The following is a 26,445-nucleotide window of genomic DNA, read 5'->3' as shown; positions in this document are numbered from 1 at the left end:
GAGTGGGGTAGAACGATTATTGTAGAACTATTTCTCCCTTCAATTCTCTCAGTTTCTGTTTCATATATTTTGATGGTTGGTCATTAGTTATGTTAAGTGTTTATAATTGTTATAACTTCTTGCTGTACTTTATTATACAGAAGCTTTTTGTTATATATAATATCCTTCTTTGTCTCTTGTAAACGTTTCTGACTTACAGCCTATGTTTCTGTATGCCCTATAGCTTTTTGGTTCCTCATTTCTTGCATTCCTGTCTCCTTTTCTTTCTGTTTTTTGGCAGTGAGCTGTCTAAACTCCTTCTTAACTTCCTCTTCCATATATTCTGTAGCCATTTTCCTTGTGTTTACCATAAGCATTCCATTTAACATCCTAAAGTTATAACATTCTAATTTGAAGTTATAGCAGCTTAACTTCAATAACAAAAATGCTCCTCCTTTACAGCTCTGTCCCACCCCTTTTGGTGGTTACATCTTTATACATCATGTGCCACAAAACAGAAACTAGTAATTCTTCTCAATGTATTTCCTAAACTGTGTAGAAAACACAATTTGGAGTTACAAACCAAAGTTACAGTAACACAAGCTTTCACATTAATATTTTTTTCTTCAAAGGTATGTTTCTTGGTTATAGAAAACAAAAAGTATGGTTACAAACCATTGTTATAGTAATTCTGGTTTTATAATTGCCCATGTATTTATCTTTATTGAGATCTCTATTTCTCCATAGGGCTTTGAGGTACTGTCCAGTGTCCTTTCATGTCATCCTATAGGACTCCCCTGAGCAGTTCTTGCAGGACAGGTCTAATGACAACAAACCTCTCAGCTTTTATCTGGTAATGTCTTGATTTTTCCCTCACTTTTGAAGGACAGATTTGCTGGATAGGGACTCTCGGTTGACTTTTTTGTTTTAGACTTTTAACATATCAACCCCCTTGTCTTCTGGCCTCCAAAATGTCCGATGAGAATTCTGCAGATATTCGTACTGAGGATTCACTTCTCTCTTGCTGTTTTCAAGATTTGCTCTGTCTTTTGAAAGTTTTTTTTTAATTGTCTTTTGAATTTTATTTTATTATACAGTAGGTTCTTATTAGTTATCTATTGTTTACATATTAGTGTATATATGTCAATCCCAATCTCCCAATTCATCCCACCACCAACAACCCCCCACCACTTTCCCCCGTTGTTCGTACATTTGTTCTCTACATCTGTGTCTCTATTTCTGCCCTGCAAACCAGTTCATCTGTACCTTTTTTCTGGGTTTCACGAATATGCATTAATATACGATATTTGTTCTTCTCTTTCTGACTTACTTCACTCTGTACGACAGTCTCTAGGTCCATCCACATCTCTACAAGTGACCCAATTTCATTCCTTTTCACGGCTGAGTAATATTCCATTGTATATATGTACTACATCTTCTTTATCCATTCGTCTGTCGATGGGCATTTAGGTTGCTTCCATGACCTGGCTATTGTAAATAGTGCTGCAATAAACACTGGGGTGCATGTGTCTTTTTGAATTCTGGTTTTCTCTGGGTATAGGCCAGTAGTGGGACTGCTGGATCATACAGTAATTCTATTTTTAGTTTTTTAAGGCACCTCCATACTGTTCTCCATGGTGGCTGCATCAATTTACATTCCCACCAACAGTGCAAGAGGGTTCCCTCTTCTCCACACCCTCTCCAGCATTTATTGTTTGTAGATTTTCTGATGATGCCCATTCTAACTGGTGTGAGGTGATACCTCATTGTAGTTTCGATTTGCATTTCTCTAATGATTAGTGATGTTGAGCAGCTTTTCATGTGCTTCTTGGCCATCTGTATGTCTTCTTTGGAGAAATGTCTATTTAGGTGTTTTTTGTTGTTTGTTTGTTTTGCGGTACGCGGGCCTCTCACTGCTGTGGCCTCTCCCGTTGCGGAGCACAGGCTCCGGACGCGCAGGCTCAGCGGCCATGGCTCACGGGCCCAGCCACTCCGTGGCACGTGGGATCTTCCCGGACCGGGGCACGAACCCGTGTCCCCTGCATCGGCAGGCGGACTCTCAACCACTGCGCCACCAGGGAAGCCCAAATGTCCCATAAACGTCAATTAAATCTATCTGGTCTACTGGTCATTTAAAGCTTGTGTTTATTAATTTTCTGTCTGGATGATCTGTCCATTGGTGTAAGTGAGGTGTTAAAGTCCCCCACTATTATTGTGTTACTGTCGATTTCCTCTTTTATAGCTGTTAGCAGTTGCCTCATGTATTGAGGTGCTCCCATGTTGGGTGCATATATCTTTATAATGGTTATATCTTCTTCTTGGATTGATCCCTTGATCATTATGTAGTGTCCTTCCTTGTCTCTTGTAACATTCTTTATTTTAAAGTCTATTTTTTTCTGATATGAGTGCTGCTACAACAGCTTTCTTTTGATTTCCATCTGCATGGAATATCTTTTTCCATCCCCTCACTTTCAGTCTGTATGTGTCCCTAGGTCTGAAGTGGGTCTCTCGCAGACAGCATATATATGGGTCTTGTTTTTGTATCCATTCAGCGAGCCTCTGTCTTTCGGCTGGAGCATTTAATCCATTCACGTTTAAGGTAATTATCGATATGTATGTCCCTATGACCATTTTCTTAATTGTTCTGGGTTTGTTTTTGTAGGTCCTTTTCTTCTCTTGTGTTTCCCACTTAGACACCATCCTTCAGCATTTGTTGCAGAGCTGGTTTGGTGGTGCTGAATTCTCTTAGCTTTTGCTTGTCTGTAAAGCTTTTGATTTCTCCCACGAATCTGAATGAGATCCCTGCCGAGTAGAGTAATCTTGGTTGTAGGTTCTTCCCTTTCATCACTTTAAATATATCATGCCACTCCCCTCTGGCTTGTAGAATTTCTGCTGAGAAATCAGCTGTTAACCTTATGGGAGTTCCCTTATATGTTATTTGTTGTTTTTTCCCTTTTTGTTTTCAATAATTTTGTCATTTGATTACTAATGTGTCTCGTCATGTTTCTCCTTGGGTTTATCCTGCCTGGGACTCTGCGCTTCCTGGACTTGGGTAGTTGTTTCCTTTCCCATGTTAGGGAAGTTTTCGCCTATAATCTCCTCAAATATTTTCTCAGGTCCTTTCTCTCTCTCTTCTCCTTCTGGGACTCCTATAATGCGAATATTGTTGCATTTAATGTTGTCCCAGAGGTCTCTTAGGCTGTCTTCATTTCTCTCCATTCTTTTTCTTTATTCTGTTCTGCAGCAGTGAATTCCACCTTTCTGTCTCCCAGGTCACTTATCTGCTCCTCTGCCTTAGTTATTCTACTGATTCCTTCTAGTGTAGTTTTCATTTTAGTTATTGTATTGTTCACCTCTGTCTTTTTGTCCATTAATTCTTCTAGGTGTTTGTTCTTTAATTCTTCTAGGTCTTTGTTGAAGATTTCTTGCATCTTCTCGATCTTTGCCTCCATTCTTTTTCCAAGGTCCTGGTTCATCTTCACTATCATCATCCTGAATTCTTTTTCTGCAAGGTTGCCTATCTCTTCATTTAGTTGTTTTTCTGGGGGTTTATCTTATTCCTTCATCTCGTACCAAGTCCTCTGTCTTTTCATCTTGTCTATCTTTCTGTGAATGTGGTTTTCCCTCTACAGGCTGCAGAAATTGTAGTCTTCTTCACTTGATCTTAGCCAAAAGGCCGAGAAGCGATAGAATTGTAGTTCTTCTTGCTTCTGCTGTCTGCCCTCTGTCTTTTGAAAGTTTGACTGCATGTCTTGTGATCTTCTGGAGTTCATCTTACTTGGAATTTGTTTAGCTTCTTGTACAGGCCATTCTTCATTTTACTGTGCTTTGCAGATACTGGTTTTTTTTTTTTTTTTTTTTTTTACCAACTGAAGGTTTGTGGCAACCCTGCATCAGGCAAGTCTACTGGCACCATCATTCCAACAGCATTTGCTCACTTCATGTCTCTTATGTCACATTGTGGTGTTTCTTGCAATATTTCAAACTTTTTCATTATTATCATATTTGAATTGGTGATCTGTGATCAGTGATATTTGATGTTACCACTACAGCTCAGTGAAGGCTCGACGATGGTTAGGATTTTTTTGACAGTATTTTTTTAGCCAATGCTATTGCACACTTAATAGACCACAGTATAGGGACTTCCCTGGTGGCACAGTGGTTGGGAATCTGCCTGCCATTGCAGGGGACACGGGTTCGAGCCCTGGTCCGGAAGGATCCCACATGCTGCGGAGCAATTAAGCCCATGCACTACGACTACTGAGTCTGTGCTCCAGAGCCCGTGAGCCACAGCTGCTGAGCCCACGTGCCACAAACGCTGAGGCCTGTGTGCCTGGAGCCCATGCTCCACAAGTGAAGCCACCACAAGGAGAGGCCCACGCACCACAATGAAGAGTAGCCCCCCGCTCGCTGCAACTAGAGAAAGCCCGCGCATAGCATCAAAGATCCAACACAGCCATAAAGTAAATAATAAATTTATTTTAAAAGACCACAGTATAGTATGAACATAACTTTCATACGCAACGGGAAACCAAAAATTCGTGTGGACTCACTTAATTGCAATATTTGCTTTATTGCAGTGGTCTGGAACCAAACTCACAATCTCTAAGGTATGCCTGTATGTTTATATTCATGTGTCTCACGAAATCTGGAAAATTTTCAGCCATTATTTATTCACATATTCTGCCTCTTTCTTTCTTCTTCTCAGGCTCCCACGATGCATATGTTGGTCCTTCCGATGGTGTCCCGTGGATCTCTTAGGCTCTGTTAGCCTCAATAACTTCCACTGTCCTATCTTGAAGTTCACTGATTCTTCTGCCTGCTCAAATTGTCTTTAAAGCCTTCTAGCCAATTTGTCACTTCAGTTACTGCAGTTTTCGGCTCCATATTTTTGGTTTCTTTTTTTGGTTCTCTTTGATATTTCTATTTTGTTCACACATCATTTTCTTCACTTTCTCCACATCTTCAGTTCTTTGAGCATCTTTAACAGTTGTTTTAAAGTCTTTGGCTAATATGTCTGCCATTAAATCTCTTTCATGGACAGATTCTGCTGAATTCTTTTTTTTCCTTTCAACAGACCTTCCTGTTTCTTTATATGCCTTGTGATTTTGTTGTTGTTTTTGCTGAACACTGGACATTTAAATCTAATAATAGCATAACTCTGGAAATCAGATTCTCCCCCTTCCCCAGCGTTTACTGGTTTGTTATTTTTACTGTTGTAGGCTCTTTGCCAGGGATCAGCTGGAGATGTAAACTTCAGTTTTTCTCAGGTTTTTTCTGAGCCCTTCCCTGGATGTGCACAGTCACTTTTCAATTTTCTCATACATGCAATTGTTTTTGAGTGTCCTACTCTTTAATGTCTGGCTCCTGAGAGGTGGAAGGCAAAAATGAAGCAGGGAGAGGCTGCCATCCAGAGAGGGAGGCGCAGCGACAGTGGCTGCCCCCGCTTCGTCTGCACCCTAGTCAGAAGCAGCCGTCAGCGATGAGGCGTCGAGCCCTGACGTTCAGAGGACAGGATCCTCTTTGCCCACGCTGCTCCTGCAAGCTGCCCCAAGAACACGTGTACACCCTGCCCTGGGGCTGGGCTGGGACACAGGAACCTGCAACTGCCCTGCCCTGGGGCTGGGCTGGGACACAGGAACCTGCACCTGTACGAAGAGCTACAACTGTTTACTACGGCTTCCCCTGGAAACTGTAAGCCTTCAGGAGAGTAGAGTTCCAAAATAGTTGTATCACTGGTGTTACTTTAAACATATTATTTTCTATGACTGATCCCAAGAAAATCTGAGGTATCAAACCAATAAAACCATGTAGTCAACAGTTTATAAAAATATATCTTTATTATTTCAATGTTCTTGCATGATACAGATACCTAGTCATATAAACATGGTCTTCCTGTTAAATATAAATTAAACACAAAAAACTATAAACAAATCAGCAAAATTACCGGAAAATCCTTCCAAACCATGAATCCTTATTAAAAGTGTACACAGGGGCGATGAACCAGTCTTAAACTACCATACTCTGAAACTTAACTGCAGCCAAATGTAAACGTTTAAAGAAGCAATAGAGGGCAAAGTGATATGGAATAAAACTATGATGGGCTTCTCAACTCCACATCCAGTGAGCCAGGCCAGCCAAACGACTCCATCTGACATTTCAGCAAAGTATCCTCTTTGTGCAAAAAAGATCAGGGCTCGTCCTCAAGCTACAGGGTAATTTCAAAGCAACCACAGAAGAGCACGGCCAGAAGACTTGGTCGCCAGGTAACTTCAGAACACGAATTCCAGATGATCCAAAGAGGAGGAAAACATCCACTCCACCCCAAAAGGCATTCCCAGAGCCCTAACTTAAAACCAGATCACTAACGATGACTACAGATCAGAACATAACCTGAAAATTCACAAAACTCACACATGCATGCACTACCTGGAAAACCCTTGCTGAACTTGAGAACAGAAAGGTTCAACCTCAAGAGAGGGTATGACACTGCGGCTAAGATACCCCAGGCGGAGCTGGCCCGACACGTTTCCCTGTAAATTCTGAGATCAGCACCCACGAGAGGCACGAGCTGCACACCTTCCTCACGCTCTTCTCTCCCAGGGGTGCGCGAATGCAGGGGACTAACTGTCACAAGTCTCTCACTGCCCCCTTCAGGGCTGGAGCAATTCAAATAGCTTGTGGGATGGTGCCAAGAACTACACCAGGCCCGCATCCCACACAGAGGGCAAAGTTCAGCCCCAACAGTTTCCACTCCTTACTAGGAAACAGCTTCATGCCAGCAGTTTGGAAACGGGAGGACAGCCTGAGAACGCCATCACAGACCTGTGTCCGAGCTCCGCGGCAAGGACGGACGTCACCGCGTCCCAGGAGGCCCACCCAGACACAGTGTCCCGGGACGGGGTCAGCTGCGAGGCTCTGAGGCCATGGGGCTGCGGACCGTGGACAGGAGGTGCGACTTGTACGTCTTGCTCAGGCCTGTCATCCAGAACTTGAGCAGCTTGACGTTGTCCTCCTCGGACGCCCCGAGGATGCTCAGCAGCTTCTGTGTGTCCTCTTTGGGCCGGCTATCCACCTTGGTGAACTTAAAGAGGACCTTCACTTTGCTGCAGAAGACCAAAACCAAACACTCAGCTACCGCAGAACCGTCAGCAGAGTTCTGGTCCTGGGGCCTAAACGGCTTCAAGACCAGCAACGGCTCGGCAGGCACAGCGGGAACTGAGACAGGAGAGGCAGCACAGCAGAGCGGCGGCTCGCGCCTGCACCCAGGGTCTCCCGTTTCCCCACCGCTGCTGACGCTGGTGCAGCCAAACAGGGAGATTAAAAAGACAAATGTTCCTCCCATTCATAAAAGGGACAGGTGGCTCCTAAGCGCCATTGTACTGTCTGAAATCAGAACAGTGTTTGACTAATTAAATTTGACAGAAAATTACTAAGAAGGCGGGAGGAAATACAGTAACTTGCTTAATAAGGAGGGAACATCTGCTCCCCGACCTTCCAATTCTTAAGTTAACTCAGCATCAAAATAACTGCCTCCCTTGGAGAGCACAGAGCAGCTTGAGGCTCAGGGGTGCGGGCTCACCTGCTCCAGGCCACCCAGCCAGGTCAGCGCGTGGTGGAGCCCTGCATCTCTTGTCCACACCCCCTCCCGCAGCAGCCACGGCCTCACCTCTGTCTCTGGCCACGGCTCCTGCTTCTCCTGCTGCCGGCAGCCCAGCCCTCCCCTGAAAGCACAGACTCTAGGGGCCGAGGTGGCACCCGCTTACTTCATCCACTCTTCCTTGAGGCAGACGAGGCACTGGTCGACCACGTCCACCGACAGATTCTGGTTGGTCAAAGCTGCTTCCACTTTACTCAGGATGGTGGGGCCAGCTGGGGACAAGCGGGGCACGGCGGGGGGGTCAGCACGGGGAGGGCAGGGGCGGCCTCAGCGCCCCCCAGCCCGCTCGCCGGGGGGAGAGCAGGCCCTGCTCAGCGGCGCCCACCTCGGTCTGCGGCCACAGCACTCCCACTGGTCACGACAAACTCGTGCTTGCTGAGGGACGGCTCGTCCTCACAGCCGGCCGGCTGCAGGCTGGAGCGGGCGGCCGTGTGCACTTCCACCACCACAGCAAACTCTGCGGCGACACAAGACACGCTGCCCGTCAAGTGCTCTTCACCCCGGGACAAAGCCCCTCCTTTGCAGCTCCCAATCATCTCAGATCATCTGGGGAAAACTCCAGCCGCCTGAGCTGACCACTGGCACCTAAAATCTTCGGTAGCTTGTGAAGAGTTAAGGGTTCACTTTTGACTCAGTTAAACTAATAACGCACTGTATTATACCACTACAAATTACTGCGTATACCTCCACTGGTCTAATACCAACCAGCCCTGGGAGAGTGGCCCCGCTACAACCCATTTTACAGATGGGGAAACAGACTCAGAGAAGCTAAGTGACTTGCACAAGGTCACATGGCTAGTGGTGGTAACAATATCAAGCCCATCTCTGAGACGAGAGCCTGTGTTCTGAACACTGCCTCTTGGACTCATGGCCCAGCCTGGTTGCTGAGAGGGTGACAGCTCTGTGATCAACCTTCCCACCGCTCTCACAGATGTGCCTGGAGGAGGCCTAGACGTGCCAGATGCGGGGATGTGCACCCACAAAGGGATGTACTGACTCCCGACCCCCCCAGACCAAGAATGAGGGATGTCGATCAGCTTCCTGGCTCTGTCTAGAGCAGTAAGCTTGTCAGTCAGTCCTGAGGGCGGAGGGAGGCAGAGCAAGGGCCACGGAGCTGATGAGCACCGGGGATGGATTTCAGGCAGATGAACACAGGAGAACAGAGAGGAAGGAAGACCACGAGGCGGAGGCTCAGTCCAGCGCCCCCTGAGCTGCCCCAGGGCCCAGGGCTGGGACCCGCCCCACAGAGAGCCACACCCCAGTGAGCAGCCCAGCCCAACCCTCACCCATCTTCAAGACAGACACTAGAAGCCAACGCCACAGGGAAAGCTGGTCCTGCAACGTGGGTCTTCCCGCCTGAGGCCAGCAGGCATCGTCCTCAAACCCACAGCTGAGGTCCAGTCACGTGGTTTCACTTCTGAGCCCTGACATGCAGGGGCTCAGCCCGGACCGACGCGCGGCACGTACCTGAGGCCAGCACGTGGGGAGGGATCTGCACGTGGGGGCCGAGCCCCAGGAAGTTGCAGCGGTAGGCCTCCTCGTACTGGCTGCTGTAAGGGATGACGCGCACACAGCCCACGGGCAGCATGGTCTGAAGGACGGAACAACCCAGAGCTGAGCGCTGTCCGACCCGAGTCCCTCACCCACACCCCACGAGCCCCCTGCAGCTCGGTCCAGAGCCCTCGCATCCCGGCCCGCTCTGCAGGGTTAACTCTTCCATCATTCTCCGACTTCACAGACGTTCGTCTCTTCCCTCACCCACCAAAGGGATTCTAAGTTGTCTGAGAGATTGTTTCGTCTTGTACCTTCACGGGCCCAGGCAGACGGCTGGCATGCACACACGCTTAGAGCCGGACCTGGGCCTTGGCACCCCCTACACCTGTGGGACGGAGACAGCACGCCACACGTGCACTCCAGCCAGCCCGTCGATCAGGCTCTGTGCAGAGGACCACGTGGGGACCCAGGCCCGCCTCTGTGGCACAGGTGGCTTCTCAAAGGGATGCGGGGCTTGGGGAAGGGCGGATGGGAGAGTGATCAGTCTGTCAGGACAGCACAGACTCCTCACTCGAAATGAAAGCCAAAAATGACTACCTTTTTTTTTGGCCGCGCTGCGCAGCCTGTGGAATCTTAGTTCCCTGACCAGGGACAGAACCTGGGCCCTCGGCAGTGAAAGCACAGATGAATACCATTTTTAACAGTGGAGAAAAGCACAGGTCTTAGATTCAGGCGTGAACCTCTGCAACGAGGCTCTGGCACATCTTAACAGGTTTTTTAAAAACCCACTGGGCCAATACCGTCCTGCCACAAAACACAAAGGAACGCAGATCCTCTCACCCGAAGAACTTCAAAGGCTGAATGGACAAGGTCTGCGTCTCTACTTTTCCAGATCACCTGGTTCCCCATGAGGACGTGCCAGGCCAGTGTGCGGAAAGATGGGGCACCCAGGACCTGAAAAACACGGTGCACTGCTTTCTGTCCAGAGGAAGTTATTTGTGTGTTCGTCTAGAAACTTTCTCCATAGAGTGAAGGAAGACGGGCAGGAGAGCGGAAGTCACCTATCTTCTCGGGGAGGCTGGGTGACGTGCCCGAAACCAGGAGGAGGGATGGCCCTGTGCTCACACCTGAAGGTCCGACCCCAGGGCTCTTGTACACTTCAAGATCTTTTCCCCAATCCCATTTTTAAAGATTTGAAGCAGATGAAGTGTTAGCTTTTTGCAACACGTACCCTCTCTCTCTACACCCTTAACTTTGGCCTAACCGCTTGAGAGCGAGCCAGGGCTGTGAGTCTTCAGCACCGAGGGAGAGCTCGGTCCAGATGCCGGCAGCCCAGGGCCGCCCGCTGAGTGGACCCCCGTCCGGAGCCCCGGCTCTAACCATGTCCTCTGGGCTGTGAGTCTCTCAATCTAGGGCTTGTGACTTCCTCATCTGTCCTGTTTTTATCCTGCTTTAATCAATTCCAATTAACTCCGCGGCACTGACATTTTAGAAGAGCTCAGCCTGTTGTCTTAGGGCTTGTGAAAATGGCCAGAAAAAAAGAGGCGGCTGTGACACTGCCTTTTACCAAACCCTACCAGCCCCCAAGGACTCCCACCTCCGGTGGAATTCAAGATCCCCTCCAGCTGTAATCCACATTAGCTGTAACCCAATGTAATCAACAAGGACTGCGGCCAAATCAAGGACGATTTAAATGAATGGTTTTCACCCCAAAGCCCCACAGAACACCTGCTGGTAAACCAGGCTTTACTTCATTTTCCAAAGTAAAAATAACTGTTTTCTGATAGAATTCATGCTCAATGTAAAAGTAAACAGAGAGAGGGTCTACGAAAGGCCAGCCTGCTTCGTGATCTAGCAGTCACTCCCGCTGCCCTCCCGTGCGGCGAGCAGCCCCGCCCCCGCCCCGCCCCCCCGCGGTGCAGGCTCCCGCGGATGCAACTCCTAGGGTCGCACGTTCAGGTTGTTTCCAGTTCTTTGTAAGAAAGGCCACCGTTTTCAATTTGCAAAGCATCTAGGCTGTGTGCAAACCAACGATGCTGTTCAATTCCCTTAGAAGGTTCCAGAATGACAAGATCAGAGAACCATGAGACGCCAGCCGCTGGGCCTTTCTTTAGAGAAACGCCCTGCATCCTCACTGAGCCTGGGGCTAAGACACCCCAGATGCCCCCTGTCATCTTCAGCCACCCACCAAGAAGGTTCCTGGTCACCCCTGAACACAACAGACCCAAAGGAAAAGGCGTGCTGGATGGAGATGAGCCAGAAGGAGAGGACGGGGCTCTTGTCCTGAGTTTCTGATCCGGGCTCTACCTCTCTACCGCCTACCTGCCTCATGTGCCGAAGGGATTTAAAGACAGAGAGCTTTCGGGGCTGCCAGTTTCCACAGTCTGAGAGCAAGGACGAATCCGCTGGGCACTTGGTCGGCTCCCGCCCCTCGGCCCCCTCTTTCTCCTCCTCTCCAGCCTCAGAGCTGCCCCAGCTTTCCGATTCCTCTTCCAAGTCTGCAAGACAGACAACAAATTCAGTTACGAAATGTGCGTCCCTAGATTCCTTCGCTCTCTGGATGCAAGTCTTTGCACACGATCACTTCAGCCCAAGGCATCTCGTGGTTAAACCGGCCAGAAGGCTACTGATTTCTGGTTCGGACCAGCTGTCTACACTACCTGCTGCCACTGGAGTCCTGGGGTGGGCCAGGAGTGTTCAGTCTGCTATGTTCTGTCCACTGCCGGTTGGAAAAGTCAAGTCAGCGCTAAGGACGCGAACAGTGTGTGGGCGCTCCCCTAAAGATGTCCACACATTCTGTCCTTTAATCCTCTCGCCTGCCCTGGGTCAGTACTGCTCTCCCCGTCTTACAGAAAGGAATATCTGCTATCTGAATTCATCGTCACGACAACCCCAGGAATGCAGCATCCTCACTGCACAGCTCGAGTGAAGGGGCCTTGCTGTGCGCACAGGACACACACATCTTGGAGCCTGGAGCTGAAGGCAGGTCTGTACAGGCTGCAGCGTGTGCTCTGAACCCCTATGCTCACCCTGTGACCAAAATACGACCCAAGACGAGACTGTGAGCACCACACGCCTGCACTCCTCTCCCCCGACGCACTCAGCTCTCCATGCAAATAAATCTCACCAGCAGACTGCCCTTGCCACCGTCACTAACCTAGAAACGTGTCATCGCTCCGATAAATGGTTCCGGGCCGACCGTACTGTGAGGGCGCGGAAGTGGACCGCGCTTCTGTCTTCTCCGAGCGAGCCCTGCCCTTGATGAACCCGCCCACCCTCCCCTTCGCAGGGAAGCCTGCTCAGGTGCAGGTCACCGGACGACAGGAACAAGTTCCAAACAGCTCCAGCTTGTTCAGGTCAATCGTTTGCAAAAAGAAGCACGTTGTAACAGAGGACACACAAGACGCATCATGAGTCTCGTTCACCCCGCCCCACATTTGAGATCCTGGACCTATGTCACTGAAAATCCAACCATCTCCAAAAGAAAAGCAGACTCCCAGACAACCCTGGGCAGTTACGTAGGACACCCAGATGTGGAGACCTGATTGCAAACCTGGGGAGGGCCGCCCAGTTCAGGAGGCTTGGGAACCACCGCCCTGATGAAAACCTCGGGTCCAACTAAAGGACACCATTTTACTGTTGAAGAGCAGAGAACAGGTCCCCATCCAGACAGGCCGAGTAAGTGCTTCTTGTACGATAGGGACACAAAAGCCTCACTCAACCCACCTCTCCAGAGCGACAGCCCCGGGGATGGTCCTTCCCAACCTGCCCAGACAGACTCTTACACGTGACTGTCAGGGAAGATGAGGCAGGAAATCACAATAAAACCACGAAGAGCAAAGGGCGAGCTTTTGTAGACACGGCTCCTGGGGCCCCCTCCACCAGCTCTCTCTGCTGGGATGGAGGAGAGGGGAGCTAAGCACGGGCCGACCCCAGGCCACCGCCGGCAGAGGCTCCCAGCACAGGCACCTCCCAGCTCACCCGCCAGCTGCTCCATCTGGACCAAGGTGTCCTCAGTGGGCGCGCCTTCCAGGAGCTTCTCGGTCAGCCGGCTGCCGCACGCCTTCAGGAGCCTGGGAAACACAGTGCCACCTATGCAGTGTTCTCGCCAAAAGGAAAACTAGACCTGAAGCCAATCAACCCTCCTGAGCTAACGACTGCTTAACAGAAAACATGGGCATAAAAGAACGAGTTGAGAACCACCACGAGGATTCGATCAGCCACAGGGGTTCCTACAGGACGCACAGCCCAGGCCTCTAACAAAAGGCAGGGAGGCTGGGGCAGAGGCGCACGAGGCGCTGCTCTAGACTAAGAGGCCTGGTACGATCCGCGCCTGTGTGGTGGTGCGCTGGTCCCAATGCCAGAGTCAACTCGGAGGCAAAGCAGGAAACGTGAACATGGACTGGACTGGATGATGCTAAGCAATGAGTCCATTCTGTTGCATGTGATAATGGGTTTCTGGTTGAAGTGGTACAACTAAGATTTGCTTTAAAAAACATTCCAGAAAAAAAAAAGTGAAGGACAGATGAAAAATCAGTGAAAGGTCGCTAACTGCTGAAGTAGGAGGGGGTGAAGTTCCTTGTAGTATTATACTTTGGGTCTGTCTGAAATTTTCCCAAATTAAACTAATTCCTAGGGACTTCCCTGGTGGCGCAGTGGTTGAGACTCCGCCTGCCAATGCAGGGGACACGGGTTCGTGCCATGGTCTGGGAGGATCCCGCATGCCGCAGAGCGGCTGGGCCCGTGAGCCATGGCCACTGGGCCTGCGCGTCCGGAGCCTGTGCTCCGCAACGGGAGAGGCCACAACAGTGAGAGGCCCGTGTAATGCAAAATAATAATAATTTCTAAAAGATAAGAGGAACTGTCTGCCAGGTGGAGGAGACAAATATTTTTCTCTTTAGTTTGCAGGTTCTCAGAAGCTGCACTCAAGGATTATATGTGAGGAACGTCACCCACACCAGGACCTGATTTAGGTGATGCTGCACAGGAATGAGAATCTGGGGAGTCTTTGGAAGGAACATATCCTGCAGTGGGAGGAAGAGAAACAACCTGTGGCCGGAGGACAGACTGTGGTGGTTTCTAAGTATGTCCAGAAATCTGTCGGTACTCCTCCCTTCCAACGGCGGGGCCCGGTCCTCCCCTCCCGCCTAGGCTGAGCTACTTCTAACAACCAGGTGCAGGCAGGGCCCGTGTGCTGCTGAGGCTGGGTCGTGAGAGCCAGCAGAGCCCACCTCGCTCTCCCCGGATCACCCGCACGACCGTGGCGAGCAGAGGCCTCCCGCCCACGGCCAGACCGACCTGCCAGCCCCGAAGGAGCCCAGCCTTCACACGACAGCAGCTCCCCCTAAGGACCAGGGCCAGAACGGCCCAGCTCAGCCCCTGTCTGAGTCCTGACTCACAAGTGCTGTGCGAGACAAGCACTCACTGCTGCTCACAATAAGGGAGACCACTGGTCTTGGTCTAGGAACTTCACCTTAAAATTATGGCTGGGAAGGGAGCTCCACCTTAACGCGACTTCCACGCACTCAGAGGCGAGAAGGACTGAACCCAGTTCAGGACTCACGCATCACAGCACAGACCTGTCAGCAACTGTCCCCCCCAAGCTGGGCACAGTCCGGCCAATGCCCCAGTGGCCACGAGAAGACCGAGTCTGGTTACCAGGCGAAGGAGGTGTGCAGGCACGCCCACAAGCTGTCATCGTTCGTCAAGGACGTCAGCGAGCGGGCAGCGTTGCCGTTCCTTTGGTGCAGGAACGGTGTGAAAGCAGTGTTCATCCTCTGGGCACGCTGTGGGCACCCAAACTGCTCCGCCTCAAACACCTGACACACAAGGGGAAGGGGAAAGACCCTTAACGACAAAAGCAGCCAGCAGCCCAGGCCCCAGTCTGCTCTCTGGGCCAAGAGCAAAGAAGGGCCCCGGGTCTCATCCCAAAGAGAACAGCTTTGTCCCCCGCTGGATCAGAAGCCACCTGACAAGAGGCTCAGTTAAGAGTCTCTCCTGCGGCCTCCCCGACACCGACTCTTCGGCACGTGACGGGGCTCAGGGGGCACCTGCGCTTTCCAGGCACCCCCGTTTCCAGGCACAGGGGGCTTCTGCTGCTCAGACCCTGTGTGGGTGGGACACGTGACCACTTCCTGCGATGGGGGAGAGGAGCCTGGCCTCCAGCCCCACCTGTGCACCCCAGCAGGCAACTGGGCAGCAACACCACTCCAGCCTGACCACAGCGCGCAGACCCCTGCTTGCCTGCGATGGACATAAACACGCTGCTGGGGCTTAAGCACTGTTTGTTCCCAGAGCACCACTGGCCTATCCTGGGCGGCCCTGGAGATGCAGGGCCGTGGCTGGAGATGCATGGTAGGTGCAGGTCTGTCACACCACTAGTGGACAGGCTGCTGAAATGATGGTCAGAGGAAGCAGAGACAGCGGGGATCAAACCAGGCCTCTGACTGCAGTAAAGGCAGAGCCAAGCGAGAAGCAAGACAACAACAGACTCGAGAGAGACACTGAAGCCAGCAGGACTGGCTGGCCCCGGGCCTATCGCCGCAACTCCGACTCCGCGGCGGCCAGGGGACCCCCAGGCAGGAACGCTGCCCTGCTCCTGGCCCCTCGCACACAGCCCTCCCTCCCCCCGCCCACTGCCCTGCCTCGGGGCCACCTTGAGCGCCTTGCCCTGGAGCTCGTCGATGATCCCACGGATCTTGCCCAGCAGGAAGGGCCAGGAGTTGATGAGGTAGATGCGGTCCATCATGATGGCGATGATGCTGTACCAGCGCTGGAAGCCCCGGGCCAGGCTGTCCTTGATGAAGAATGTGTGGCTGAACACAAAGCCGTGCTGCTCGTCCCCAAAAAAGATGGGGCCCTCGCGGCCGGGGCACACCTGGGACACAAGGACAGCGCTGCAGGACACCGCCCTCTGCACGCTGCAGCACTCAAACCCTCGTGCTCACTCTTCTTTCTGCGCTAATTAATCAGCATCAGTTACAGGGAGAGTGGAAAGGGCAGGGATGAGAAAGGAAAACTCTGCTCATCTCTCCCGTGACCGAACTTCCTAAAGAGAACGTTCGTTACCATGAAACCCAAGGACCAGTAGGTTCGTTAATTTTTCTTACCTTGAGTCATAAATAACTCGTATACAAGTATTACATCTACCCCAGGCTCAGATTTGCCAACATCACTCATCTGGAACATACCAGAGAACTGGCAAGTCAAAACAGCCACTGCAGAGTCCACGTAATAAAAAATCTGCATATGTTATGTGTAGGAGAGAACTGGGTCTCCCTCACACCACACCCACTCTTACACACAACCCCACCAGACACGGTCAGCTGCCCACCAGCAGGGACACAGCCAGGCGGGCACATGGCAGCAGTGAGTGAGGACGATCAAGTGGGGCAGTGACAGGAAGTGTGAGCGACTAGACTGTGAACTCTGTGACAAAGACACAGAGGCTAAGACAACTCGACAACGGCAGCCACGTGTCTTAGAAACACAGACTCACGCCTCGGTCGGCTAAGAGAGCACGTGATGAGCACTGAGGCTCTGACGTGACAGAGACGACACGAAGCTGACATCTGATGGGAGCCACACACCTACAAACACTTCACACCTTAGCAACACGTCCACGAAGAACGAATAATGAAAGCCTGGTGCTTAAAATGGTAAGTTAGCAACGAACCAGGGTGCAACGTGACTCACTCCAGGACCTGCCCGGCCGTCTCCGGGCTGCCGTCTGCCTGCCTTCCCGTAACCGACACCGAGCTTGCTCAGGGCGTGCTGGCGCGCACGTGAGCGACTCTCGCAGAGGCCCCGGGTCACGGGTGCTCACCTCACAGCTCAGGCTCCGCACACAGGCCTGGCGGACGATGCTGAAGAGCTGGGGGTGGTTGGGGTGCTGGTGACTGACGTACTTGATCGAGGTCTCCTTGTCATGGCTGATGTACCCAGGATGCCCTGCTGCAAGTGACCGGCAGCCCTGCCCACGAGAAAGGGAAGAAAACCAGTAAGCCAGCAACATGCTTGCTGACTCTTATGCAAATCTCAAGCAGAAAATTCAATCTGTTTTCACATAAGAACAACCGGCTCCTAGAGTTATACTTGACTGAGGATTTCCGTGTTTCCCGAGTAGGAAAGTCAGGATGCACACATCACCAAGGTCGTCAGAGGGCATCGAATCTACTGAACACAGAGGTCACTGGACCTCATCTACTGGCACTTATGCAGCAGGGATCCCGAAGAGCTCTGTACCCATCACCTCACCTAATCCAAGGAGCAAACCTGTGAGACAGTTACCGGAAGAATCCCCACCTCACAGGTGGCAAAACTGAGGCCCGGAGCCTCCGTCCTCGATCCGGGCACGACCACTTGGCAGGGACCTCGTGCCAAGAGAGGCTGCCACACTCTGGCACTGGCGTGGCCGCCTGAGAACACATGCTCAGACCCCCTGCCATGGGGAAGGGGCCGGACCGGCGGCCCTGGCTGCTGCCCCTCTGAAGCCACCGTCACGTTGGCGCCAATGCTGTGAGCCCCGGCGGCAGCCCCCAACCTGGGACTGCGCACAGAGGCCCCGGAGCCAGCCCCTCCCTGGGCGATGCAGGACGCCTCCCAAGGCCGTTCCAGCTCAAGGACCCGCCCCCAAGGCCCCCACCGCGCAGGCCTCCTTCCTGCCTGCCTCTCCATCACAGGCAGCAGCGTTCCCAGCGGAGGGCCCTCCCCACCTCTGCTCCCCACCCTCGATCCCTCACAGTGAACCAGTCAAGCTCGAGCTCAGCGACTGCTTCTCAGCGGAACGAGGCTAACACGGCTGGGTTGTTGTCCACCCTGTAGTGACAGGTCCAATGCCACCCTGATTTCCAATCCCGACCCAGGGCTCCGGGTGAAGCAGCCGCCTGGTGCGGGGACCTAACCTTCATCCCCCAGAGCTCACGAAGCGGGCAGGGTGCCTGCAAGGAGGACGCCAGACTGACGGACGGGAGCTGAGAAGGCAGCGCGTGGACACGAGTGAGCGAGGCGAGGCCGAAAGGGCAGGCCCCACGGTGGTGGCCAGCATCGGCTGGCCCAGGGTGGTCTGAACAAGCTAAAGCTGGGACGCAGGGAAAGGACCGGAGGGAAGGAAAGCAGCAAGCGCACACCACACGGCCCACGGCGTGCGGCCTCCTGTCCACCCCCAGGAGGTCAAGCCCGAGCTCCGGCGGCGCCCGTGAGGCCACGCCCACGGCGCGCGGCCTCCGCGGAGAAGAAACGCCCCCAACGCCCCAGGAGACACTGGCCTCGCACATGTCCGACTTCTTGGGCCCCGGGCTGCTGGACTCCGCGCTGGCCCCTTCCGCCGGGCTGTGGGCGCGGAGGCGGCTGCTCATCTGGATACCGCCCTCCTCTTCCTCAGCGTGCTCGCCCCGGCCGGGGCCGTCCCCGCTCCCCGCCCCTTGCGGAAGCGGGGCGTGCAGGACCTCTGTGCAGAAGAGCGTGCGGGGGCCGTGGAGCTCGCAGAAGTGACAGAGCGCGACGATGGCGTTCATGGCGCCCTGGAGACTGTGCCAGGCCTGCTGGGGAGAGGAGGGAAATGCCATGAGCTAGCCCCAGAACCTGCCGGCTCCAGAGCCCAGTGACCTCTGCTGTCCTCAACGGGCTTCTGTCCAGCAGAGGCAGGTCACCCAGCCAGGCAGCACTGCCCAGCACCCACTCTGGGCCAGCACTGCATCGGCGGCAGGGGACACAAAGCAGACACCGTCCCTGTCCACAAGGAGTTAGGACAAAGAGGAGGGGAAACTTAATGCGGGATCACACAGAAACCCTTCAGTCAGGACTGTGCCGGCAGGGCCACGAGGTGGGCAGATGGGGACGGACACACAGACACACAAAGACACACACACACACCGCTTCCTCTAGTGCGGTGACCGCATTAGGGAGACAAGGACAGGGGTCCAGGACAGAGAAACACTGGAGGAGGGGGGATGTAGTTTCGGACAAAAGGATTCCCAGGTGACAGCGGAAGGAACAGAGGGCACCACGGGGGCTGAGGAGAGGCCGTGACGGGGCCTGAATGTCTGCAGAGCCGGGGGGTGAGGGCAGAAGACAAGCAAGAGGTGGATTTTAGGGACCCTTCTAGGCCATGGTAAGACCCTGAACTTTTCTTCAAAGATCAGAGAACCTTTGGTGGGTTCTGATGAGAAACACAATAAATTAGACTGTTATTTTAAAAGGTCGTTCTGGCCACTGTGCAGGAGCCAGGGCGGACGCAGGGAAGCGAGCTGGCCTGGGCCAGGGTGGGTGGGGGAAAGCGCTGAGGACCCTCAGAGCGTGAGTGCGTCCCAAAGAGATATGCAGACGCTGCTCACGGGCGGACTGTAGAGCACAAAGAAGGAAGCGGGGGACGTGGGGGATGGAAGAAGACGGCCGAGAGCAGCGCCTACTAAGCCTCCAGTGGAGATGATGATGACAGGCCATGGGAGATGGGAGTGGGGCAGCCAGGGCTGGGGGACCTAGGCCCCAGAGCTCAGACGTGGGAGGGAGGAAGAGCTGGTCAAGATGACAAAGGAGGACAGGCAGTGAGGTGAAGTCCAGTATCACGCCGGAGACCACGTGAGCAAAATCGCCCCAGAGGAGGGCAGCAGAGGGCGGGGAGGGTGTAGCGGGAACGCAGGCGCACTGCCCTCTGCGGGGAAACCTTAAAGGTGGGGCGTCTGTCCACTGGGCTCCAGCAGGTAGTGCAGAAACAGAGGCGGGACAGTGACCGCCCAGCCGACGTGACACGTGTGACACAGCAGGGCCTGGGAGCCAGGCTAAAGTGGGAACAAGTCTTCTCCAGACCACAGCATCCAAGAGCCACGTGTGGCAGCTCAGATCCAAATTAACGACGATGAAGAGCCCCCCTCCTGTCTCGCCAGCCACATGCGGCTCGCGGCCACCATTTTAAACGGACAGCACAGACCGTGGGAGGGCCATTTCTATCACCACAGAAAGTTCTCTTGGACAGCCGTGCTCAAAACAGTGAAGGACAATTTCAGTTACTGACGTCTGACTGTGTAGTGGACACCGGCAGGATCCACTGGAGAACGCCAGCCCCCATTACAGAATCAAAGGTCAGACATGCTCTGTGCTCACCCCCTGGTCGGCAGGCGCAGGCCTGAGCATGGCCTGGCCAGCCAGAGGCACCTGCTTGGGACGCTGAACCCAGACGACAGAGGCAAGGCAGCAGACAGTGTGAACACGCACAGCGGGGGCGGGGAGTCCGCGGAGCGGGTCCCGGGGAGCAGCACCCTCGCCCACCGGGCCTGGCGGGTCCCTCCACGGGCCCTCGAGAGGCCTCCCGCTGGCGGCCGCACTCATAGCCACTTCACTACCCGCCTGCTCGCTCTGCCACCACCCGATGTCTGCGGTCAACCACTCAGCTGACATGGGCCGCCCACCTGCCCGCACAGGCTAGTAGGAGCGGCAGAGGCCAACCCAAAGGAGACATCTGGGGGTCAGACAGGGGACAGGAGGGGCAGCTGGAGGCCATGGCGGGCCAGGGCACAGAGGGCTCCCGGAGGGAGCTGAGCAGTGGGCCAGAAGACAGTCTAAGACAGGAGGACATTTAGCTGGAAGACCTTGAGCTCCATGGAGATTCTAACAGCAGAGGGCCAGGAGGGCAGGGCCGGTGAGGAAGGCCCTGAACGCCGCCCCCAGCCCTCCAGCGGCTCGCTCCTTGCGCGCGCGGCCTCTCCCTGCACGCCCTCTGCTCAGAGAGGACCCTCAGCAGTGCTCACACCCAGCCACCTCTCTCAGCTCCCGACACACAGTGGGCACCAAACTGATGGGGGGTAGACAAGTGAATTTAGGAGCTGCCTGGAGAGAGGACAGTTGTTGCCACAGAAAGGGGAATGCTCGTGGATGATGTCAACACGAACCTCTACACCCAGCAGGACCACACAGCCACCACCCCGCCCAGGTGACAGCCAGCAAGGTCATTTCCAAACGACTCAGGCACTGCAACAGCGGTCAATACCTCAGCTCTAAGACCTGACGCTTTCTAGGTAAGGAAAAAAATGAGAGCCAATTCTAAGAGCAGTGGGCATGGGGAAAAAAAAAAAAATGCAGGCAGCTTACAGCCAATCTCAAGTGAGAACATCACACAGAGGATGTGGTTCTGAGTGGCTCAGCAGGCCACTTGCCTTGTAAGCAGCAAGCGATGGAAAGCTGATGTTGTGGTCAAAGTCTACAGCCATGTTTCGTAAAGGAGCCCTTGTGATACAGGTACTTATATTTATATTTAAATGTCTATATAAAACGTAAGATATTTAAAAATATAAAGTCCTCATCCTTCCTGCTCTTGGTTATAAGGGGGCAGCACCCACATCATGCCCATTTAGCCCTTCCGACCACAGGCCCACCCTTATATGGAAAGGAGAGAGCAGACGTGATGTTGCTAAGCTACTTCCCGTGGGACAGGCTACTCTTACTTTGCTGTAAATGGGAAGCACTCCTGTCTGACAAGAGTTCTGACTACTGGAATCAGGGGTGCCACAGCCTAGATAAAACTTAGCTCTCCAGACCTGCGCACGCGGAAAAACGTCTGTCTCCAGCCCCGAGCAGCCAGGTGACCTCCGACAGGTCCAAATACCTCTCTCGGCACTAGCCTAAAGCTGCGCCCCACAGGCCTGGGAGGGAACTACGGCCCATGGCACCCGAACTCGGGCAGCATGAGGCCGGGTCTCCACTCACTCTCGGATTCCCATCTCTCTCTACCGGATGCCCAACAGTCCTTCCTTTCCAACCAGCCTTCCAGAAACCAAGAGGCAAAAACCCTCCCCCGCCCGACAGGCTCAACATTACACCCTGAAAGGCAGGGTCCTGTCCACGCCCCCTCCCATCGCCGACAGTGACGTGGGCACGACCCCCTCCCGCGGTGCACCCTGGCCCGGGTCCCTCTACCCCACTGCGGTCCGCCCGAGGACCACGGAAGGTTAAGGATGCGCTGAGCCCGGCAGCTCTCGACCCGCATCACACACGCTGCAGCTCCCCGACGGCGGCCCGGCCTCGTGCACGGGGGACAGGCGTGTGACACCCGAAGGTACCGCGGCGTCGCGCCACTGTCACTCAACCACTGGTAACCGGGCGCCTCAGCATGTCCTCTCGGAGACCCGGGTCCCCCGGCCACTCCGAGGGCCCCCGCAGGTCTGCCAAGTATCCCCGCGCTGGGGACCCAGTGCCTCCGGCCACCGCGACCCACCCCTTCCGCAACCAGGCCGCGCCCGATCGTACCCGCCATACTGGTCGCCCCCTCAGCTCCAGGGTCGCCGAACCCTGCCATCCCGCCCCTCAGCCCGGCTTCCCCGGCCGGCGGGCTCGGCCCCCCTCGCCCTGGACCGCGCGGCCCGACTGACCGGACAGGCCGGGGAGCCGCCCTGGCTCCAAGCTCCAGGTCGCGTCGCGTCGCGCCGCGCCCCCCTCCTGGGTCTCCGGCCTTCCCCCCCTCCCCACTCTCTCGGCCTCCCTCCGGGTCCGCAAAGTGGCTCTCCTCACCGTGTACCCTCACAGATCCGCCGCGCCCGCCTCGGGGCGCGTGACTCGGCCGGGAGGTACCACCGCCCGGGCCGAGGAGGGGGAGCGGGCCGTCCGACGCCCCCACCCCGCGAGGCGCGCGGAGCCCCACCAGACTCACAGCCCGGGAAGACAGCACGAGCCCGGCAGCTCCAAAGTCCGGCGGAACGCTGCAACAGCTGCCCGACCCCCTCCGCCGCCCCAGCCCGTGCCCCCACCGAGAAGCCCGGAGTGGTTCCGCCCGCGTGGGCGGGGGCAGCGGAGGAAACCATTCCAGAAGGGGGGAAGGATGCTTTAATTAAAAGTTTTTAAAGAGATTTGAGGAAAAATATATCTATCCTAGGACTCCCAGTCCACACCGAAGGAAGAAAGAAAGAGAACGTCGCGACGTTATAAATGACGCTGTAATTCCTTTTGGTTTCACCGTTGGTTTTCATTAAATTTCCGTTGGAACCAGTCTTCGGTGGAACGTGCGGGCAGGGGGCGGGGCGGGAGACGGTCGCCCGGTGACGCACGAACTGCGCGACGCCGGGGAAGGCGGGGTGGGGTGCGCATGCGCGACTGGCTCCCTCTCTTCCCTACCCAGCAGCGCGTCAAGCTTTTTAAAAAAACGTAGTTATCGAGTGATAATCTTCTTGAACCTGGGCGCCTTTTATTCAGCCTGTGTACTTAGAGGTCAGTCCGAAAGCCCTCAGGGCGTGATGTGACGTGGCCGAGGGCTGCTGGTTGACTTGCGGGGCCGCTTCTCTCTGGCTTATGAATTTTACTGAGTTTGCCAAATGCTCTTTGAAAGCCTTAGTGGAAAGGTTCCAGAAATGTTTGCAGCCTCCTAGTATGTCTGTGCCTTTCCAACTTGTAAAAGAAAACATTTCCAACAACTGTAATCTTGTTATTTCCCATTTTCTCTTAGTGGTAGTTGTTCTTGAAACATTGGTTTAGTCGGGTTTTAAGCCAAGAAAAAAAATTGCTTTTTCATTTTGTAACTTTAATTCCAGGAATTAACTTCCTCAGTTTGTCACTGGAGGACACCATCTTGATCAGATTATCCTTATTTCCATGATGATAGGCTAATGGAGGTCCCAAGTGAAGGAAGGTTTATTCAACCACTGACATTTTCAATAAAACTCAACGCGCATTCGACGGCAGCTCAACCCCATTTATGCCATTAATATCTTTGACAGCACCACTTTTGGAGGTGCTTTCTCAAATAAATCTATAAATCTGTTTAAAAGTAACAACTACAGGGCAATTCCTTGAATTAGTGAATTGTACCAAGGGTAAATTAAACTGACTCAAAGAGGATAAACTTTTAGGGACATTCAACAAAAGGGACATGTCAGAGGTCAGAAAATGTAACCCACCTTATCAGTGGGAAAGGCGATCAAAACTCAGCAGCAATGTTCACAAAGTATAGGTGGCAATACTCCCCAATAATGCTCAACTAAATGAAATACCATGCTAAACTCAGAGCTTCTATCCCATAACAGGAACGTTAAGAAATGTTACCAAAAGTGTTGGATGTACTCTTGCCTGGCATTTATAGTCCAGAACATGTTTTTCCATCACTGAAATGGGCTCAATCAGAATTAAAGATTTCTTGATGCTTTTCTGCCTTCCTACTGCCAAACGAAGGGGCTTTACTGGGGATGTATTGACAGCTGAGCATCCAGACTGAGGGGGTGCTTCACGGATGCCAGTTGCCAAGACCACAGAGCCAAGTGAAGAGAGAAAAGTAAAAGTCTCACTGTGAAAATGTCCTTTGAGGTTTTCAGGTGCACTCTCCCTAACATATGCCCTTGTGTAGCTATAGAATACAGCTGGGCTTTATCTTTGAGTCAAAACCACCATGTCCCTGAATTAGTTTTCAGTTTCAGAAGGAAGAGGTATGTTTTATTTGTAGGCAAGTTGGATCTAACACTTTTAATCGTGTCATTATTTTAAGGGTACTATAATTGGTTCCCTGTTATAAGAATAAATAATAATCTCAGCTTTCATTTCTTGGAGCAACCAAGACAACATTCCCTGGATTTTTAGATATGTATAACAGTTTGGGAGCCTGTCCAGCTGCTGAACGGCAGCAAGCAAGTAATGGGTAATATTTCAGAAGGAGAACTCGTGCAGGACTTGTATATCACGTTGAGGTTTTGGGATATTAGACAGTCAACTCTGCGTATAAGGTGTCCGGCCAGTTGCAAGGCAAGAATTACTAGTCGTCCAATATTATCTCTTATTAAAAAAAAAAAAACCCTACAGTTTATTTTGCATTTTTTATCACAGCACTTTCAGGAAACTTTAAAAAAATTAATTCCCCTCCCCAATTAGAATTCAACTGATAGCTTGCTTGTGTTCTAATCTAATACTAGCCGCTTCTTAAACCCCAAGCAGCTACTTTTTAGTCTAATAATAAACTTTAACAGTCCATTATGGATACAGGCTTATTAAATGCCTTTTACAATTAGCAAAAGTTCTCTGGTTTCAGCTTTTGATTTTAGAACAGGATACAGATAGGATTTTGTCTTTGTGCACCACCGTTAAGTAATTTAACTGCCTAAAAAGAGTAGCCATCATATTTCCCCATTCACAAGTATCTGATTTACCCTGTCATTTATTTTCTCTGGGCCCTTCGCAACTGCTCAGGCTTACATGCAAATAACAGTTTTCTTCTACAAATTGGCTACTGTTTCAAGTTGCAACCCGGAAACTTAGAATTTACAAATCCAAAACTGCATCTTTGAAAAGCAAGCAATAGAAGAGAATTAGAACACAAGTTGACCATTGGCATAGACAGAGGAGGGAATGTGAACAAGGACGGTCCACCTGTGAATGCCACGCTTAAAAAGCTAAGAGAGGTTTATAAGACCCTCTGCTAAATTATGTACTAGAAAAGTAAAAGCATTTGTCCCTGGTTAGATGACACAGGCATTATGTCCTGTTACTAGGGCTAGTTAGGATTCTTCCCAGGAATGTTCTATTATCCAGCTTTGCTTGGGATTCCGATGTACTTACTAAACAAAGTAAAGAAGGTGCCTTCCATGCAGGCCAGAAAAATTCCATTATTGCCCATTTAGTACCATTCTTTGGCTCAGAAAACATCTACTGTCATTTCAAAAACATGCAACCAGATGTTTCTTTAAAGAATACCTTATACCAGTATATCTCAAACTGGAGGCCCTGCAGACTAAGCTACTCACCTAATAAAGTCTAGACTAGAAGCTGAATACTGTCCCTTTGAGGGGAGGCGGGGGGGTTCCCACTGGGCACCGATACAAATAGAAACACATATAACGCAAGTACTGAATTCTGAAGGTGATCAGTTATTCTCGTTAATCTGGAGTACTTATTAACATTTGAGAGCACCATGAAAAGACACACTTTAAGAGTCCACAGAGAAACAGTAGGTCCACTAATGAACACCAACCCCAGGCTACATCCTTGGACCTCAGAAACTGCCCTACTTGCCTAGGTGCAAGCTCACCATCTTCAGGCACCATCAAAATGCTACAGGTATTCATAAGTGAACGTGTTCACAAAGGGAGCTGCTGCTGAGAATTAACTCCAAGGAATGGCTGAGGCTATCTTAACTATTCACGCAAACAGATTCTGGTAACTATTCAAAAACGAGACTCAGGCAGTGCCAGGCAACATCTGCTCAGCATGTGGGGTCTCATGCTCACTTCTAGTAACAAACGAGGCCACTCATCTTGACCCAAGATTTTCAAAAGCCACTGCTGTGGAGAGAAACCGCTGGCCAGTTGAATAGAAACAATGTAGCAGAGCCATTAACCACACATTAG

General features: G+C 52.4%; 1 protein-coding gene across 9 annotated transcripts; it reads right to left on the bottom strand.

The window, feature by feature from the left end:
- Positions 1–5,795: 5,795 nt before the first annotated feature.
- Positions 5,796–22,850, bottom strand: FLCN (folliculin). 9 transcript variants are annotated; one of them, XM_059998166.1, is made up of 12 exons: positions 22,773–22,850; positions 18,400–18,672; positions 16,959–17,105; positions 15,789–16,010; positions 14,792–14,952; positions 13,115–13,206; positions 11,456–11,631; positions 9,974–10,087; positions 9,107–9,230; positions 7,965–8,096; positions 7,746–7,851; positions 5,796–7,085 (listed from the first exon to the last, which is right to left on the bottom strand). In XM_059998166.1, the coding sequence occupies exons 2-12, from the start codon at positions 18,646–18,648 to the stop codon at positions 6,884–6,886; spliced, it is 1,725 nt and encodes a 574-aa protein (XP_059854149.1). In that variant the 5' UTR covers positions 18,649–18,672; positions 22,773–22,850; the 3' UTR covers positions 5,796–6,883. The 9 variants fall into 9 exon arrangements, 8 of the variants coding, with proteins under 8 accessions (XP_059854149.1, XP_059854153.1, XP_059854151.1 ...); XM_059998170.1 differs by having other exon boundaries at positions 18,400–18,675; positions 22,773–22,830; XM_059998168.1 differs by lacking the exon at positions 22,773–22,850 and adding an exon at positions 22,634–22,664.
- Positions 22,851–26,445: the final 3,595 nt, after the last annotated feature.

This window comes from Delphinus delphis, chromosome 19 (assembly GCF_949987515.2).
Source record: "Delphinus delphis chromosome 19, mDelDel1.2, whole genome shotgun sequence".
Taxonomy (NCBI): domain Eukaryota; kingdom Metazoa; phylum Chordata; class Mammalia; order Artiodactyla; family Delphinidae; genus Delphinus; species Delphinus delphis.
The sequence above is the reverse complement of the archived record's forward strand: the minus strand, read 5'-3'. Positions and strand labels throughout refer to the sequence as shown.

What these genes read in the sequence shown, in the direction of transcription:
- FLCN (XM_059998166.1), bottom strand. Translation starts at nt 18,648, where the DNA reads ATGAACGCCATCGTCGCGCTCTGTCACTTCTGCGAGCTCCACGGCCCC. An exon ending in TGCGGAGCCTGAGCTGTGAG is followed by an intron (nt 16,011 to 16,958) that starts GTGAGCACCCGT and finishes CTTGTGTCCCAG; the next exon opens with GTGTGCCCCGGCCGCGAGGG. An exon ending in TCCAGGGCAAGGCGCTCAAG is followed by an intron (nt 14,953 to 15,788) that starts GTGGCCCCGAGG and finishes CTTGTGTGTCAG; the next exon opens with GTGTTTGAGGCGGAGCAGTT.